The sequence below is a fragment of the Tauraco erythrolophus genome, chromosome 14 (genome assembly GCF_009769465.1).
Source record: "Tauraco erythrolophus isolate bTauEry1 chromosome 14, bTauEry1.pri, whole genome shotgun sequence".
NCBI lineage: Eukaryota > Metazoa > Chordata > Aves > Musophagiformes > Musophagidae > Tauraco > Tauraco erythrolophus.
In genome coordinates, this window is record NC_141478.1 from 7736416 (window position 1) to 7751344 (window position 14929).

Below are 14929 nucleotides of genomic sequence, written 5' to 3' on the forward strand. Positions count from 1 at the left end.
TCCCCTTCTCTCACGAGGAGTGAGCGATGGAGATCAGGACTTGATGTTTAAGAGGATGAAAATACTCTTCAACTACTCTTCCTCTGTGGAATATATTTATGTAGAGAGTTCATAAATATTCTGATGTTACCTTTAGAATGACTGAAGAAATTTCCCATCTCTTTCTTCACGATAACATGTCCTCGCTTTGTTTTGTGTACCGAAGTGCTGGCACTCATTTGGTTAGACTAGAGGCAGTTCTGACAGCAAAGGGAGTGCGAGAGGACTTGTACGAAGGCGTCGGTTTAACGAAGGCGCGATGTTTCCGAAGAGCCTCCCGAATTCCCTGCGCTCTTCCTGCGGTGCCTCCCGTCTGCTTCTGCGGGACGTGCTGCATGCCGGGTCCCCGCCAACGCTCGGCCTCTGCCTTGCTCCATACAGCAACGCCGTAGCGTGCGTGAGTGGGAAACGGAATAAAGCTGTGATTAATTGTTCCGCGCGGAGATGGATGCTGTGCACTGCCATCAAGTGGCAGTTCAGCTGCAGGACGCGGAATCACGCTGTTTCTATCTTTGTTTCAAAGTGTTTCTTCCAAGCATTGCAAAAGTTTCATCTGGCTGGTAGTTGTGGTTGCAGGGGGTTGTTTTTCAGGAAGATAACGGTTATAATAGTTTCTGTTCTCTAATGGTAAAAAAAAAAAAAAGCCACTTTAAAAAGTGCCTCGATCATTACAGTAGCTCCAAGTACTGAAGTTGTGAAATATTTAAAGACTGGCGAGGGTGTTTTGCAGCTGACAGGAAAATGGAGCATTCTGAAACACACTCTGAACTCGGTCCCTTCAAGGGTTTTACTGTACTGTAGAGGAGGCTCAAGTACCAGGAAAACACCATCCTTCTGCTCTCCTGTACCTTTGGATGTTAGTGTTCAAACTTGATTTATTTTTTTTCCTTTAAAACACATCAAGGCTCTTTGTGAAAATAACTGCGGTGATAGGGGCTTGTTTCAAATAATGTGTCATCCTATGTACTTTATCTTCCAGGAACTGTGACTCTCTTCACCTCTCTGATGCCAAAAAAATAGCTGAACTTTTGTTAGTCACTGAATACATTCAGGCTGCCTGTTATTTCTCCCAAGCACTACAAGTTTATTGTTACTGCTACGTGAGTAATTAGCAGGAAATACTATCAATCACTCAAGCAGCTGGTAATAAAATCATCTGGTTGAGTTCTCTAACAGTGTAGCGAAGAACAGAATAGGCTTTAGGATGAAGCCAGAGCAAGACATTCCCATCAATTCGGATGTGTTTTATAGGAATTGATTGTAGTAGTTGCCACATTTTCTGAAGAATCTCTAATAGTAACATCAGTACTTGTAGAGACTGGATGGTACCGGAGGGAATACTCTGCTGTAGAGAAATTCCCCGTCTTTCATCTTGTCTTCATGTTCGTGTGGTGGCATTACATGGAGACTTGCATAGTTTAGAGGACGAACCCCCGGTGTGTTATTCCATACCTCCTTCTTTTCTGTATCAGAGCTAAACCCCTTCGCTGTGGAAGGGGTTCGGGGTCGCTATCAGTAGTTGCTTAGTCAGGCAGTACAGGCCATGGTGACTGAGGACAGCAAGCACAGTGTTTTAAATGGATGGTCTGACTGACACTAAACTGCCCAAATAAATGAAAAATCAAGTCAATATTTTCTTCACTATACCACCAATTTCACCCAAACAATAAAATGATCATAGCAGTTCTTCCCTAGATGTTTGCATGTAACACAAATGGTGAATGGCATTTTAACTCGTCCTTTCTGTTCTCCTACTTAACTTTGATTTTTTTTTTTTAATTGTGCACTTAATTTTATTGTTGATTTTTGTCATGTCTTCCTATGTCATAAAAGATTATTAGAAATGACCTTGGCTGTTTCAATAGCAGAGTCCAGCACCAAACAGATGCACTAAACGTGCTTTGAACAAGTGTTGGTAAAGTAAATGCTACAGAGAACGTGGAGCTAAAGCAATGATGCAGCTCGATTGGTGATTAACAGCCCAATCTAATAACTTGCCTGGCTCTGTGCACCAAAGTGATATGTCTTGAAGATGTATCCATAAAGATAAATCATGTGTCATTTTCAGCACCAACGGGATCCTGTTACTTGGACGGATTTTGTTGGCAGTCTGTAGAGATCTCCTTCAAGCTGCCTGGATTAGTATGTATATAATACCTGTAATAGTGTCTTGACACTCAAATTTTCATCTCTGAGCTGATTGATTTGGAGACCGACTCAGACATGCTCTGTCAAAAGATGTGGGCTACTAGTAACGAATCTCTTCAAGTGTACCCACTTCTGCAGGAGTTTGTGTTGCTCACAATGGTTCAGAGTAGGAAATCCACCTCTTGCTCTCCTCAGACCATCATTATTCTCTTTGCAAATAAACCCTGCTGCAGGATTAGACACCTGGACTGATTTAGGACGTGGCGTGGCTGTGAGATTGTGTTAATAAATCAGCCGTAACGATGCTGACTCTGCAGACAGGCGAGCTGAGGGTGTCCATGCTGTGTTTTCGGCACAGGTCACACTCAGGATGGATCTGTGGGAGTCTGCTTGGGCCTGGAGGCAACAGTTCAGGGCTATTAATCATAGATGTCCGTGTTTTCCCACATATTCCTTTTACCTAAAGAGTCTTAACTGAATGGTCTTTTGACTCTGCATCCCTACTTTGCCCTGCATCAACTGTTTATCCATCAGCATGCTAAGCTGATCTTATTTTTGAACCAAATTCTTTCTCACCTTTGGGGGAAGAAAGTGATGGAGAGAAGAAGGTTATTTTGCAAGTATGGCAGTGTTTCAGTCACGGCTTTGTGGCTAGCATTGGAAGGGTGATCACTTGGCTCAGCGCAGCGTTAATGAAATATGGAAGGTGTTGCCTCGAGTTGCTGTGTGGGCTGGCAGAAAGACAGGTACCCTCGTTCTCTTTTGGTGGCCTGTGGGCAAGACGTTACAGTCTGTGATTTTATTTTCCTGAAGGTAAGAGACTGCTTTGCAAAATCTGTCTTTCTCATCACAGAGGGACTTGGTCTCTGTGCCATTAACCTGAAACCTTTCACTGGCAGAAATAATAGCACTGCTGTTAATTTAAAAGGGAAATAAAGTTGGGTTCGGAGATTGATTTTTATTTTTATTTTTTAATTTTTTTTTTTCAAACCATTGGAGTCATTCTTCTTGTCTTCCTTTGTGATTTTTTTTTAATTTATTTTAAGAAAACAACATCTCTTTCGTGCTCCTTTAAGATTGAGCAGTTTGAAGTCATTGACTATGAAAAAGGACCCAAATCCACCCCAAACTTGGCAGCTTGCCATTCTATTTCTTTCTGGAGTCTCTCCCTGGGGGTTTTATCTGCAGGAGGTTGCAATACTCCAGCCAAACGACATCCATCTTTCCTCACGCTTGTGACCCAGGTCACTGCCTTTATCAAAGGGGATATCTCCAGGCAAGGAGGGATTCCTAAAGCCACTCGTGTTCAGACAGATTTCACAGCCCTACCTTTGTTTCTGGGAACTAGAGTTCTACAGAATTAACTGCATTTGATGCGATTTTTCTCCTAAATACTTCTTCAAGTCAATACGTACTGGTGAAGTTGAGGGTGTCTGTAATGACTGCTGTTACCTTGCTGTAGCAGATACCTCTGACCTCCTCCCGTGGTCCGTTCCTTTTATCCGTGTATGCTGGGAGCTTGCAGGGTAAATAACACCATCTGCGAAAGGTGATGCATGTTTCAAGCTGCGTTGCTGTAGCATCTGGGAGTGAAGTACCAAGAAACAACTTAGGAGCTCTAATAATGTTCCCATGAGAGAAAATGCACTCAAGGTTAAGTGAGGTCCACTGGCAAACTCACCCTGTGCTAAGGCAGAGGGAGAAAGGGACTCAGCTGGATGTTTTGAAGGCAGGACCTATCCCCAGATTCCACCTCTCAAGGTTGAGCTGCTCATCTGCTTCTGTTAACCTGGGAATAGCAGCCTGGAAGAGTTTGCTGGATGTAGGTTATTTTCTTGCCATGGAGGAAGAGTGTCCCTTGGTTTTATGAGCCAGCAGTGATAGCGCTTGGTGCCTGTGTCACAGCTGACTGCTGGAGCACTTAGTCAGACCTGGAAAAACTGGGGTTCAAGTCTCTCTCTATCGAAAGGGTTGTTCCAGGAGATGAGGGCACTGTCATGTTTGATCTAAAAATAGTTGACCGAACCCACTCTCCTTTTGCAGTCAGGAGCCCGTGTGGCTGCACGTGGTTTTGTTCTGCATGGAGATGTCCATGTGCTGCAGGTGTCCTTTCCAGTCGTGGTTCTCCAGATGGTTAGGCACATTTGCATTAACCCAAAGTAACTTTAGATGGGAGCGATCTTCCAGGATACTTGGCTGAGATGGGGACACTGGGAGCAAAAGTTTAGCTGTTGACCTAGTGTACTGGCAGAGGTAGATGGTAATGGATCATTGAGCATCTTGATGTTTTGCTATTTTTCTTCCTGGATGCTTTCTGCTACATTTTCTAAAACTGCCTTGCAGTTGCCTTTTCCATCTTCCAGCTGCTTTCAGAATATTCTGCAGTTCTCAATTTGAGGTGGAATTATCTCAACTTTCCCTTTGATTTTTGTCTAACTTAGTTATTGTTGGTCCTGCGCACTTTCCAAAGAAAATGTGATATGATTGAAAAGCCAGCTTTTCCTTTAAAAGCAATTTAGATGAAAAACACTCAGTGCACTTGAACAACGATTCCCATTTCATTGACAGGGAAACTCAAAGCACAGGGATGTGAAAGGACTTGCCTCCTGCTGTAATTACAGCCCGATCCTGCATACTCTGTGTCAAACAGTAGCTGGAGTAACAAGTCCAACTCCATCTAAAATTGAACAAATCAAGGAATTCAGGCTCATTGGTACCTTTAAGGAGGAGAAAGAAACCACATCTGTGATTTTGTGCTATCCTCCTGTGCATAGTGCCGCTCTCTTAGGAGCTATTTAGAGCTTCCTGAAGGGGAGAAAAAAAATCTGTTTCAAAAGCATATTTCTTCTTTTGCCTCCCAACATAATGCAATAAGCAATGACCCAACAAGGGTCTGATTCATGTTATGAATAGCGGAAGCAAAACAAAACTTGTTACAGTGGCAGGTTACATTTACTCATCTAATCCGGTGCCTAATTCAGCCTCTTTAATCAAGCATCATCACACAGACGTGTACAACAGCTCTTTAGAAGAAAATATATTGGGAGGAAGGTTTCCTTCCTTCTATGTGAGTCTCTAAGCCATCTAACACATGGACTTTCCATCACTGGCCAGGCTTTACCTGCATGAAAAAAACAGCTGGAGATGGTAATGGTCATCATCAGCAACTTTGCTTTTCTATGTAGAACAAATTCAGGATTACTAGTTGCTAGTGTTTTCTTATTAAAAGCAGAATGCTAAAGTAATGCTTGAGTGCTTCAGCTTCAGTTAGTAGCTATCTAACACACGCTTCATTTTCATAAGTATTTTTAGACTCTGTGTGTGGGGAGGTCAGAGTGGGTGGTTAGTGGGTTAGATAACATATTTCAAAATTGAACCATGGGGGGAAAACCAGTTTAGAAATCACATGCTTCAGCTATAAAAGTACTTCTTGGCTTGCTTTTTCTTTTTTTTAAAGAAACTTTAAATTTTGTTAGCCAGCTTAGTCTATTATAGAGAAATGTACCTATTGCTCATAGGGCTGATATCCCTCAGCGAAAACTCACCTTTCCCAGCTAAACTCATGGTTTTCATCTGGAGGTCTTGAATGCTGAGTTTCCTGGGGCTGTCTTTGAAGTCCCACTGTAAAGGATCCTCTATGATTCGCCAAAAACAGACGGATTTGCAGAGCATGAAGTGGAAAAGAAAGATGCCTTTACATGCTTAAAACAGTTATTTCTTTTTGGAAAGTGGATAGTATTTTTTAGTTAATAACATAAGCGATCCTAATTCTTTTGAGCTTAAAAGATTTTGTTTACTTCATTGTCACTTCCAAATACTGCTGAAGTCATCTGTTTTTAAAAAAAAAGTAATTTGAAGGTAAATAATTCCCCTTTCAAGACACAGAAACCAAGTCTGAGAAAGAAGAAATGATTACTCAGAGTTGCTCGTACTTTGCCGACGCACAATCTCCGTACCTCTGTAGCTGCAGCATTGGAAAAACAAATACCTAAAAAGGTGGAGTTGCCCTAATGCCAACAAAATATGCTGACAAACAGGTGCGTTGCGTATCTGGCACTGTTTTTTAGACCCAGTAAAAGCATTTGGGTCTTTTTAGAGATAATTACATTTCTCCCGTCTTAACTGAGGCAAAGGTTCAGAGATGTGCCATGCTAAAATCGCTTTCGGAATTGTTTTGTAGGAGTTTAAAGCCCAAGGTCAGGGCTTTAGACCCATCCCTTGTGAGGCAGACCACCTGCTTCTGCCCTTCAGTTTTTAGAGGAAAGAGCCACATCCATGTCCTTTACATCCCGTTACAGCTATCTGAAACCAGAGATTTCAGATCCGAACGAGGGAGACGGCGACCTCTTTCATGAATGGACCAAAATGGAATGTTTTCATTTCCAATGGGCTTTAAGCCAAGTAAATATTAGTCAATCCAAACTAGTTTTGAAATTAAATTATTCTTGTTTGTTGGAGCATTCCAGAGAATGACTTTGATCTGTCTGTACTTTCACCAAAGGGATATTGGCAGGCTGGCCTCCCGTTTCTAGCCATTTGGGATGAAAGAGAGGTTATAATAACCACCTTGTGTGGCAGTGATACTGAACAGATGACATTTTTTGTACAATATTAAATGAATAAAGGTAAACATACTTCAATTAAAATGTTTTTGGAGGCTGAATGCTATAGTGCTGTTGGAAAGTCTTCTATGTGGGCTGGAGGAATTTGGCTGCATTTGTAACCGATTTTCTTTGACTTCAAAAATGTTTGAAAGAGAGGGGCTTGTTGTGTGCGTTGTTTATTTGAAAAGAAATATGTTGTTTCAATGTAACTTTTAAAAATCAAAGGAAATTTGGCAGTGGACAATGAAATTGTTAATAACTGAGAAATAGAGATGGGCATTGAAGGAGGATAGTCTTTCTTATTTAGTGCTTTTTTCCTTTGGGATCTTGGATCACATCATGCCCAGTGAGCTGTACCATGTTCAGCTAATAGATAGCTCAGAAGACACCTGTAAGTAAACTGAAGCACACAGCAGTTAAGTGGCATGTTATCAATCTTGCTGAAGATATCTGGAGACAACTTAAAATTTCAATCAGAGAAAAAAATAAAATGTTCAGTTATGTTAAGGATATTGGGCATTCCCCTTCAGTCTTTTGCTGGAGGATCCTCCAGAAGAGGAGGAGGAGAAGGGAGCAGGGCGGTGGAGACTGTCCCACCATAAAGTGCTACTTAGACACAGCTGAAGAGCCTTTTAAATTGATATCAGCTGATGATAATTTGTCTTCCCCTAGACTTAAACAAGAACTGCATTTAAATATAAATATAATAATTTTGATTGGATAGGACTGATGAAGGTCATCTGGTCTAACCACCTCCCAAAACAAGGCCACTTTCAAAATTTAGTCAGACTGCTCCACACATAAAGTTCAGGTACCCATATGAGAAGTTCAGTTATCTTTATTGAAGTCCAAGCTTGCCAGATTTCAGGTTATGTGGAACCTCTGGTGTTGAGCCTTGTTATGTTTATTTTTATATTTTTTGTCAATAACTAAGTGTACAAATTAGCTTTTGCAATGATGCTGCAAATTAAATTGCTTTTCCTTGAAATGCAAGTGACTTTCACATGGATAGACAGGTGTCTTCTCACGTGGGCTCTGTGCAGGTTTACTTTCCTTTCACATGAATCAGACCAGCTGTACTTGATTTCTGAGTTAAATAAGAAAAAAAAATCCTTTAACAGATACCACTTTAAACAGTCAGCTCTGTTGATGGGTGTCGTGAAATGTCACCTGCATGTTAAGTCTCTTTAAGTATTTTGTATGTTTATTCCATAAGGGAGGATCAATTTGAACAAAGATGGATATAAAAATCAAAGCACAAAGGGTTTGTAGGTTAAAACTCCAGCTTTTGGTTTTTTGAACATCCACTTAAAACTGGATCCATTTGCTTGAAATGGAATATTTAGTTTTCAACTCAGCATGTGAACTGGTCATGCTTGAATTTAAAACTTGATTTATTTCTTTTTGCACCTGTTTTTATTTTAACACTGACTGTATACAATATGTACTTTTGCTGCATGGTTCCTTCATCCCCAGCTGGAAGTCTGGTCTGGTATTATCACATGAGACCTTCCTAAAATGAACATTTGTAACTCTGCAACCTCTGAAAATGCAAGCTATACTCAGGACTCCATTTATCTTTCTGAATTCATGGGTTTCTTTCCCATGTGTCGTAAGACTGACCCATATGGTTTTTTTTAAGACCAGGGGCTGGTTGGGTTCTGTACTGCAAAACCTTGTTTCTATCAAAACAAGGTGCAGTTCTGCCCCTGGCAAGAGGTACCAGACAGGCCAGATCAGAGGAGGAGAACTGGCCATGAACTTAGGAGAAGGAAACTGTGCTGGGATGTAAAAGGAGCTGGAATGAGGGAGAACAGGGGGAGATGTGAGACAGAGCGTGGGAAACGATGCTTACACAGCACGGGTGTACGGGAGGGCTTGAAGGAAGGCTGGGATTTTTCTGCAATAGTTGTATTTGACAAAGGGAAGGGATGAACTGAATGATCTTAAGAAGGTTTTAAATGAAATGACATGTGTATTCTATTGATATGCAAATTAGAATTACATAATCTGCAAAAATAACAATAATAATAATAAAATCTTTTCCAGATTTGCAGTCTTAACCATATGCTCAATGGGGTGATGGCAGAGCTGACTAATGCAGCTGCAGTGTAGAACTGGGGCATCCAACTGGTTTTGATCTTGATAGAAAAGGGGCAGAAGGTCACTTCACCGTCTGTTGTTCTCAGTGTCTCACAGTTTATCTACTTCTTCAGGCAGATAAATGATGTATGGTGAGATCAAATGAACGTGCTTCACTTAGTGCTGCAGTGACGGCAAGCCATCCTCTTTCCTTGCTTTCCCTTCCCCATGGAAAACTGAAGTTGATGGATATCGCTCCTACTGTTGTCTCTGCAGGTGTATGAGGTGCAGGTGTATTTACCGTGTCCTGTGCTGGGTTAACTATGATAACACGTGTGCCCTTTATAAATATAATTTTTGTTGATAGCAAAGATGAGCAAAGTGATAGAAGATAGTGAGATACTGAAACAAAGCCTCCCTGAAGCTAAGCAGGAGCATTGAGCCAACAAATCACCACAGATTTCTGTTCAGTGCTTGAAAAACTGCTGGTTTTGATAGTGTACAGAGCTTTTCACCAAGACATGAGCTTACAGATGAGAAGAGCTGCCGCCATCTGTACAGCCATGATTATTGAGGTTTCTTTTAAGGAAGGTGGAAAAAAATCTCATTGGATAGGAAACTTTCCTATCTTTGTTTAGGGATTGTGGATGAGAGATGTGTTCAGTGATTAAGTTGGTTACACTGGAACTATCAACACAGTGGCTAGCTTGGATGGGGAAAATGTGAACGCTCGAGCAAGAATTTGTTCAAGTTTATGATAGAGGCAATTTTAGTGTTCTATCCCAATTCCGTTGTTTTAGCTGTGTGTGTGTGTATTAAAAAACCCAGTGTGGGTGCGTGCTGATGTTTGTCAGACTTGGCATGATTTCATCATATTAAGTCGCTGTTTTGCATATACCCTTGAGATTTCCGCCTATCTCTTCCCAGAGCTGCGCTTGACATATTTTCCAGCTGCTTGGCTGGCTGTGATGCTAAGAGGCATGCTGAGGATGACTTGCATATCTGAAAATTAGGATGGGCCCTGAGTCGTGTGAAAGGAGTGCGTGAACGGGAAGCAGGAGCCTTGGACGTAGAGAAGTTTTATTTTATGTAATGCAGTTCTTGCAAATGTAAACCTAACCTTCCTGTCCTTTTTCCTAGGGTGACTCTGTAATTACAGTGCAGCTGACTGAGGAAGATAAAGTTGAAGATGATGTAGTTTTTTACTTGGTCTTCACTGGGTCGACTGTCCAACACTGCACAAGCACGAGGAAGATTAATCCTGGGAGCCTGGAGACAATTTCTCCTGGTAAACAATTGCCTTTCTTTGCATATTTGTGTATCAATCTATGAAATTTGGTTAATTCAAGTGGACTTAAATGTAATGCTGTTTTCCTGGTCGTATTTTTCCTCATGTGCACGGTCATAGAGAGTAGAAAGTGTGGTTCAGAAGACTGCTTTTGCCTTTTACAAATCTCTCGCTTGATTTCACTACAATTATGTGACTCTGAGATTACTATTACCTAATGTGTAACTGTGGGATTCTATTGTGGAAAATACACGGTTATATTTACACGTAGTAAAAAGCTTTTAAATGTTAGCAAGATAACAGAAGACACGTTTGCAAGGGTAGAGGTGTTACTGTCTAAGCAGTGTACAGCCTGGTGAGTCTAAACCTAGAATCTGTTTAACTGGGTGAGGTTCATTGCTGTAGCCCTGGTGAAATACAACTGTTTTTCCCTAAATCCTGTCAGGCAGATCAGAGCCAACACAGAGTTTCTGAAACTCTGGCAGGCAGCATATGGTGCTTGGTGCCATCCCTCCAGCACAGCCGGTTCAGATGGGGTGGGTTTCCACATTAAAGCCCACCACTCTTTTTTAGCCTTCGTGCTATTAACAAAACAAAACAAATCGGCGCGGCGTTTTCCTTCGGTGACTTCGGGACCGTGGGAATGAGCGTGTTCCAGGCTGCGGTCCTTACTGTTAACCTTTCATTCTGACTTGTTGCTATGCAGCACATTGATACTAGTGTGAGAACAACGCCTGACGTTTTCACTGTACGCAGTATAGCTTGTGCCATCGAGTGTATTTCTTGGGTTTACCTTTTTATCTCTCTCCTAAGTATTGTTTTATGAGAGATGCACACAAAATAAAATTCAGGCTGTGGAGTTTTTCCTCCTGGTGATGAGCAGCTGGAAGTTGGCCACTGTATTTTTTCACTTCCTTCTCTTTTTTTGCTGTTCGGGTTGCTCAGTTGGCTTGGGAAGAGAAGTCTTTTTACGCTTACTGACGACTGGAGCCCTGTGCAATCAATTAGATCAGTGCTTATTTTCTCCCAGAGGAGGGAGAAGAGGAGGTGACTCCTTCCCTGCTTTTGTGTGGCGGGCGTGGGGCTCTGCCAGCCCCGCTTGCAATGACCTCACCTCCCCCTCGGGACCGCGGCCGCGTCGCCAAGAAAAGATCTGAAAAGCTTCAGTGTTCCCCTTCAAGCCGCGCGGCAACCGCCGTACTTGATGGGATTTCCGGGCGGGAGCGATGCTTTCCCATCACTGCTGGCCCTGACGTCCTCAGAGCAGCGGTGGATACGGCCGGGGCGGCGGCTGCCAAGCGGTACCCGAGGTGATGCTCTGGGCTCTGCTTGTCCTCCGGCCCCAAATGTAACTGAGGCACTGGGGAGGGCTCCTGGGGCTTGTTTTGTCACTGTTAGGGGGAAATTTGATGCTGCTCGTGATTCAAAGAGAAAGGAGGGAATTGCTCTCGATTGTTCCTTTAGTTGTAATAGGCACTTTTTTTTTTTGACCCAGTGGAGATGTGATCTTGTGGTGTGGGATGCTAGATAGAGATGGGTGCTGTCCTAAAATATAGCTTGTATCTTAATGGGCCTTTCAGAAAGGTAGTCCCGTTCCTGCCAAATAGCGCTGTCTGGGACTGTGTTGCAAGGGAAGAGGTGACATCTCAGATGTAAAGCAGCTGTTTGGATAGCACCCCTTTTTGTGCTTGTACCTCATTTTGGAGAAACTACCTGAGGGGAAAAAAAAAAAAAAACAAACAACTTAGTGGCGAAGGGAATTCTGGGGAGAAGCAAAATGGGAAAAAACAATTTTTTTCATGCCCTCCACTGACACAGATGCGTTTGTCCAGCGTTGCTTCAACACTGACTACTCTGATTTCACTAAAAGCATGACTTATTTCAAGTCAGTTCTTCCTCCTCCTCCTCCTCTTTCCTGAACTGGACACAGAATCTGTAATCATGTGTTTACACTGTATATTCGGCCAGTTGCCTTGGAGATGGTTGTGGTGACTCAGAGCTGGCGTTATTTGACCTCTCTGCAGGATTAGCCGTGAACAAGAGACAGTGTGTGGGAAACCAGCCCTTGTGTAAGTAACCAGGCTTGGGCACTTAGCAAGTGCTCTGCAAGGAAACTCAGCTTTTAGCCAAAATCTCACTTGCAGCTTTGAGCATCTTTCATTTGTCCCTGCAATGCAAGAGGTGTTGGGTGTCCCTGGGAGTACAGCTGCTCCTTGGGGACATCTCAGGTGGACAAAGGAAGGGCTGATTCACTCAAGAGCGTACCGAGCTCTTCCACCAGCCTCCTCTGCTCTGCTTCTGGACTCGGAGGCTCTTCTCTCATCCTCATCCCAAGAGTTTCATATGGTCCCCAGGGAACTTCAGATGAAGTCCATCAGGGGCTGAGGTGAAAGGGGTAACCATAGTTCAGTTAGACTGATGTGAAAAACAAACACTAGATTTTTACTTTTCTTTTTTTTTCCTTGACTTTTTCAGTAGTTTTGATGATGTATGAAGGCGTAAAAAACAGAAAGAGAAGTGATTTGATTACATCTGCTGCTAAAATTAAGTAGAATATTTTAGCAAAGCTTTCAAAGGAAATCACATTTAAAAAAAATTTTAACAACATAAGTTGGTTTTGAATGAGAAATTAAAGAAAATGGAATGGAAACATAAACTGTCAAATACCCTCTAAATTCTTGTTGTCTGTGAAAATTCTGAATATCGTGAAAGACTTTACCTAAATAAAAGCTAACAGTTGCAGAGTCAATGACTGCTGCGTTTTGTATAATTACTAGAGCAATCTGCCTCTTTCATATGCTGTCTTTATTGTCAGCCTTAAACATTGCATATCTATTGTTAACAGTATTGTTAAAATCTAAGCTTTTATTTCTTTATTATTTGCATAATATAAGACAGGATTTCTGGTTGTAAATTTATACGAACAGCTTTTTTTTTTTTTTCTGAGGTTGTGGCTAAACATAGATTCAGAAGTCACTCAATGGATGAAATACTACCTGTATTTTTGCACTTACTCCGAAGGATGGGATGGGGTGATTATCCTGCCCCACTGTTGACTGTATTACGAATTTAAGTGAAATAATTTCCACTTGTAAGAAACATTCTCATCTGAGCTGATCTGTAGTCACTTTAAGTGTAAGCTACTGAGTTACAAGAATTCAGCAGCAGATGATGCTTTGTCTGCTTCCAGTAGCTCTTTTGCCAGCTTGAGGACAAATCAGGTTACATTGTCCAACTCATCTTCTGTTTGCCTTGGTGAAAAGGTACCAAAACCTTATTTAACTATTGCTTTACTGTCGCTGTTAAAATGCTTCTATTTCTAAATGATCTGGCCCAAATTCTCCATAATCAAAGAAGTTTTCCTTGGTATCAGAGGCACTTTGTAGTTCTGCAGAACAATTTCAATCGCTGTCTCATTCCACGTTAAGGTCTGTCTGCACAGCAGGCAGAGATGCCATGGCCCTGGATGTTGCTCTAGTTTGGATATCATTAGTTGCAAAAGCTTGATCGCTGGAGTTTGGGTATTAAGAAAATACCAAAGGTGTGAGCAGGGAAGGATGCAGAGAGATGATGTCAGCTCTGCTGCTGTGGCTAAACTGCTGTTGCTGCTGAAATTCTTCTGTTGGAGATGAGTATGTCCACTTATGTCATGGACACTTGTCCTACTTAAGTGTGGGTTGTAAACTGAGCTTTTCAGCAAGTCTTTATTACTGTAGTAACCGAGACTGTAACGATTTTCTTTCCAACATCTCTGCAGCGTAGGGAGGGTAACTGAGACACCGAATGGCCAAGCACATTGCACGTGATAGTGTAGAAAGCCTGTGCTAAAGCAGGGAAGTGAAACTTCATTGCAAGACAGCAGCCTCATCACCTGCCTCTGCTGCTAGAGCAGCTTTTTCCCCACTGGAAAAAAAAAAAACAACCAACCAACCAACCACCTTACAATAAAAAGCCTCAAATGATGATCTGGCAAATGTGCTAACAGAAGAAGGAATGACCTGATCCCTGCCCACATGAGTCAAAAGCCCTGATCACAGCCTACTATGAGCAGTGGAGGCATCTTGGCATCAGGAAGCTCTTGGGCAGATTTGGGGAGAACTTTCTTGCAGGAGAAAGCTCACAGAGCACACTGGTGTGCTGGGAACTCGAGTGTTTGTGTGGTGCATCTAGTGCAAGTTGTGTGCCGTCGTAATAACGACTGCATTATTGGGCACAAATTGTGCTTTGCGTTTAAAGACTGGTGTGTAGGATCTGGGAAACACAGAGGAGCTCGTTGGTGGAAAACAGGGAGAAACACTCCAGTACTGTAAATCCAGAGCTACAGCAGCTCCTGATCAAGCAAGTGAAGGGTAAGAAACTTTCACTCGGCCTATAAGCCGAGTCACTGATACAATAAGTAAGGTAATTTTTGTGAGATGTAGTTGCTTTTGTGTGTACTGTTGCAATGTGTTATAGCACTCTGAGCCTTCGATCCGCAATACCTACATCAATTTGTTCTTGTTGGTTGATCTGAAAAGGTGCAGGATTCTTGTATGGGTTTCAGAGAGGAGGAGGAGCAGAACTAGAGGCAGGAAAAGGACCTGAGAGACTCAGTGTCTGCTAGTGGCTGGTTGCCAGCAGTTTCCATAGGGCTGAAACATTCCCATTTACTCCGAGTGCCTTGACTCACTGGGAGCTTTCTCTCCGTGCTTAAGCTAAGGTGGAGAAGCAGGTTTGGTCTTTTACTTGTTCTTAATTCCTGTAGTTCTCAGATTATTTTTTTCCCCCT

At 42.2% G+C, this 14929-nt stretch overlaps 1 protein-coding gene across 1 annotated transcript in view; it reads left to right on the top strand.

The window, feature by feature from the left end:
* Positions 1-298: 298 nt before the first annotated feature.
* The window catches only part of AKAP13 (A-kinase anchoring protein 13), a 144668-nt gene continuing 130037 nt past the window's right edge, over positions 299-14929 (top strand). The window contains exons 1-2 of the mRNA XM_086620560.1: positions 299-436; positions 10014-10161. Of these exons, the coding sequence (XP_086476686.1) occupies positions 299-436; positions 10014-10161 (286 nt within the window). The remainder of the gene's footprint in view (positions 437-10013; positions 10162-14929) is intronic.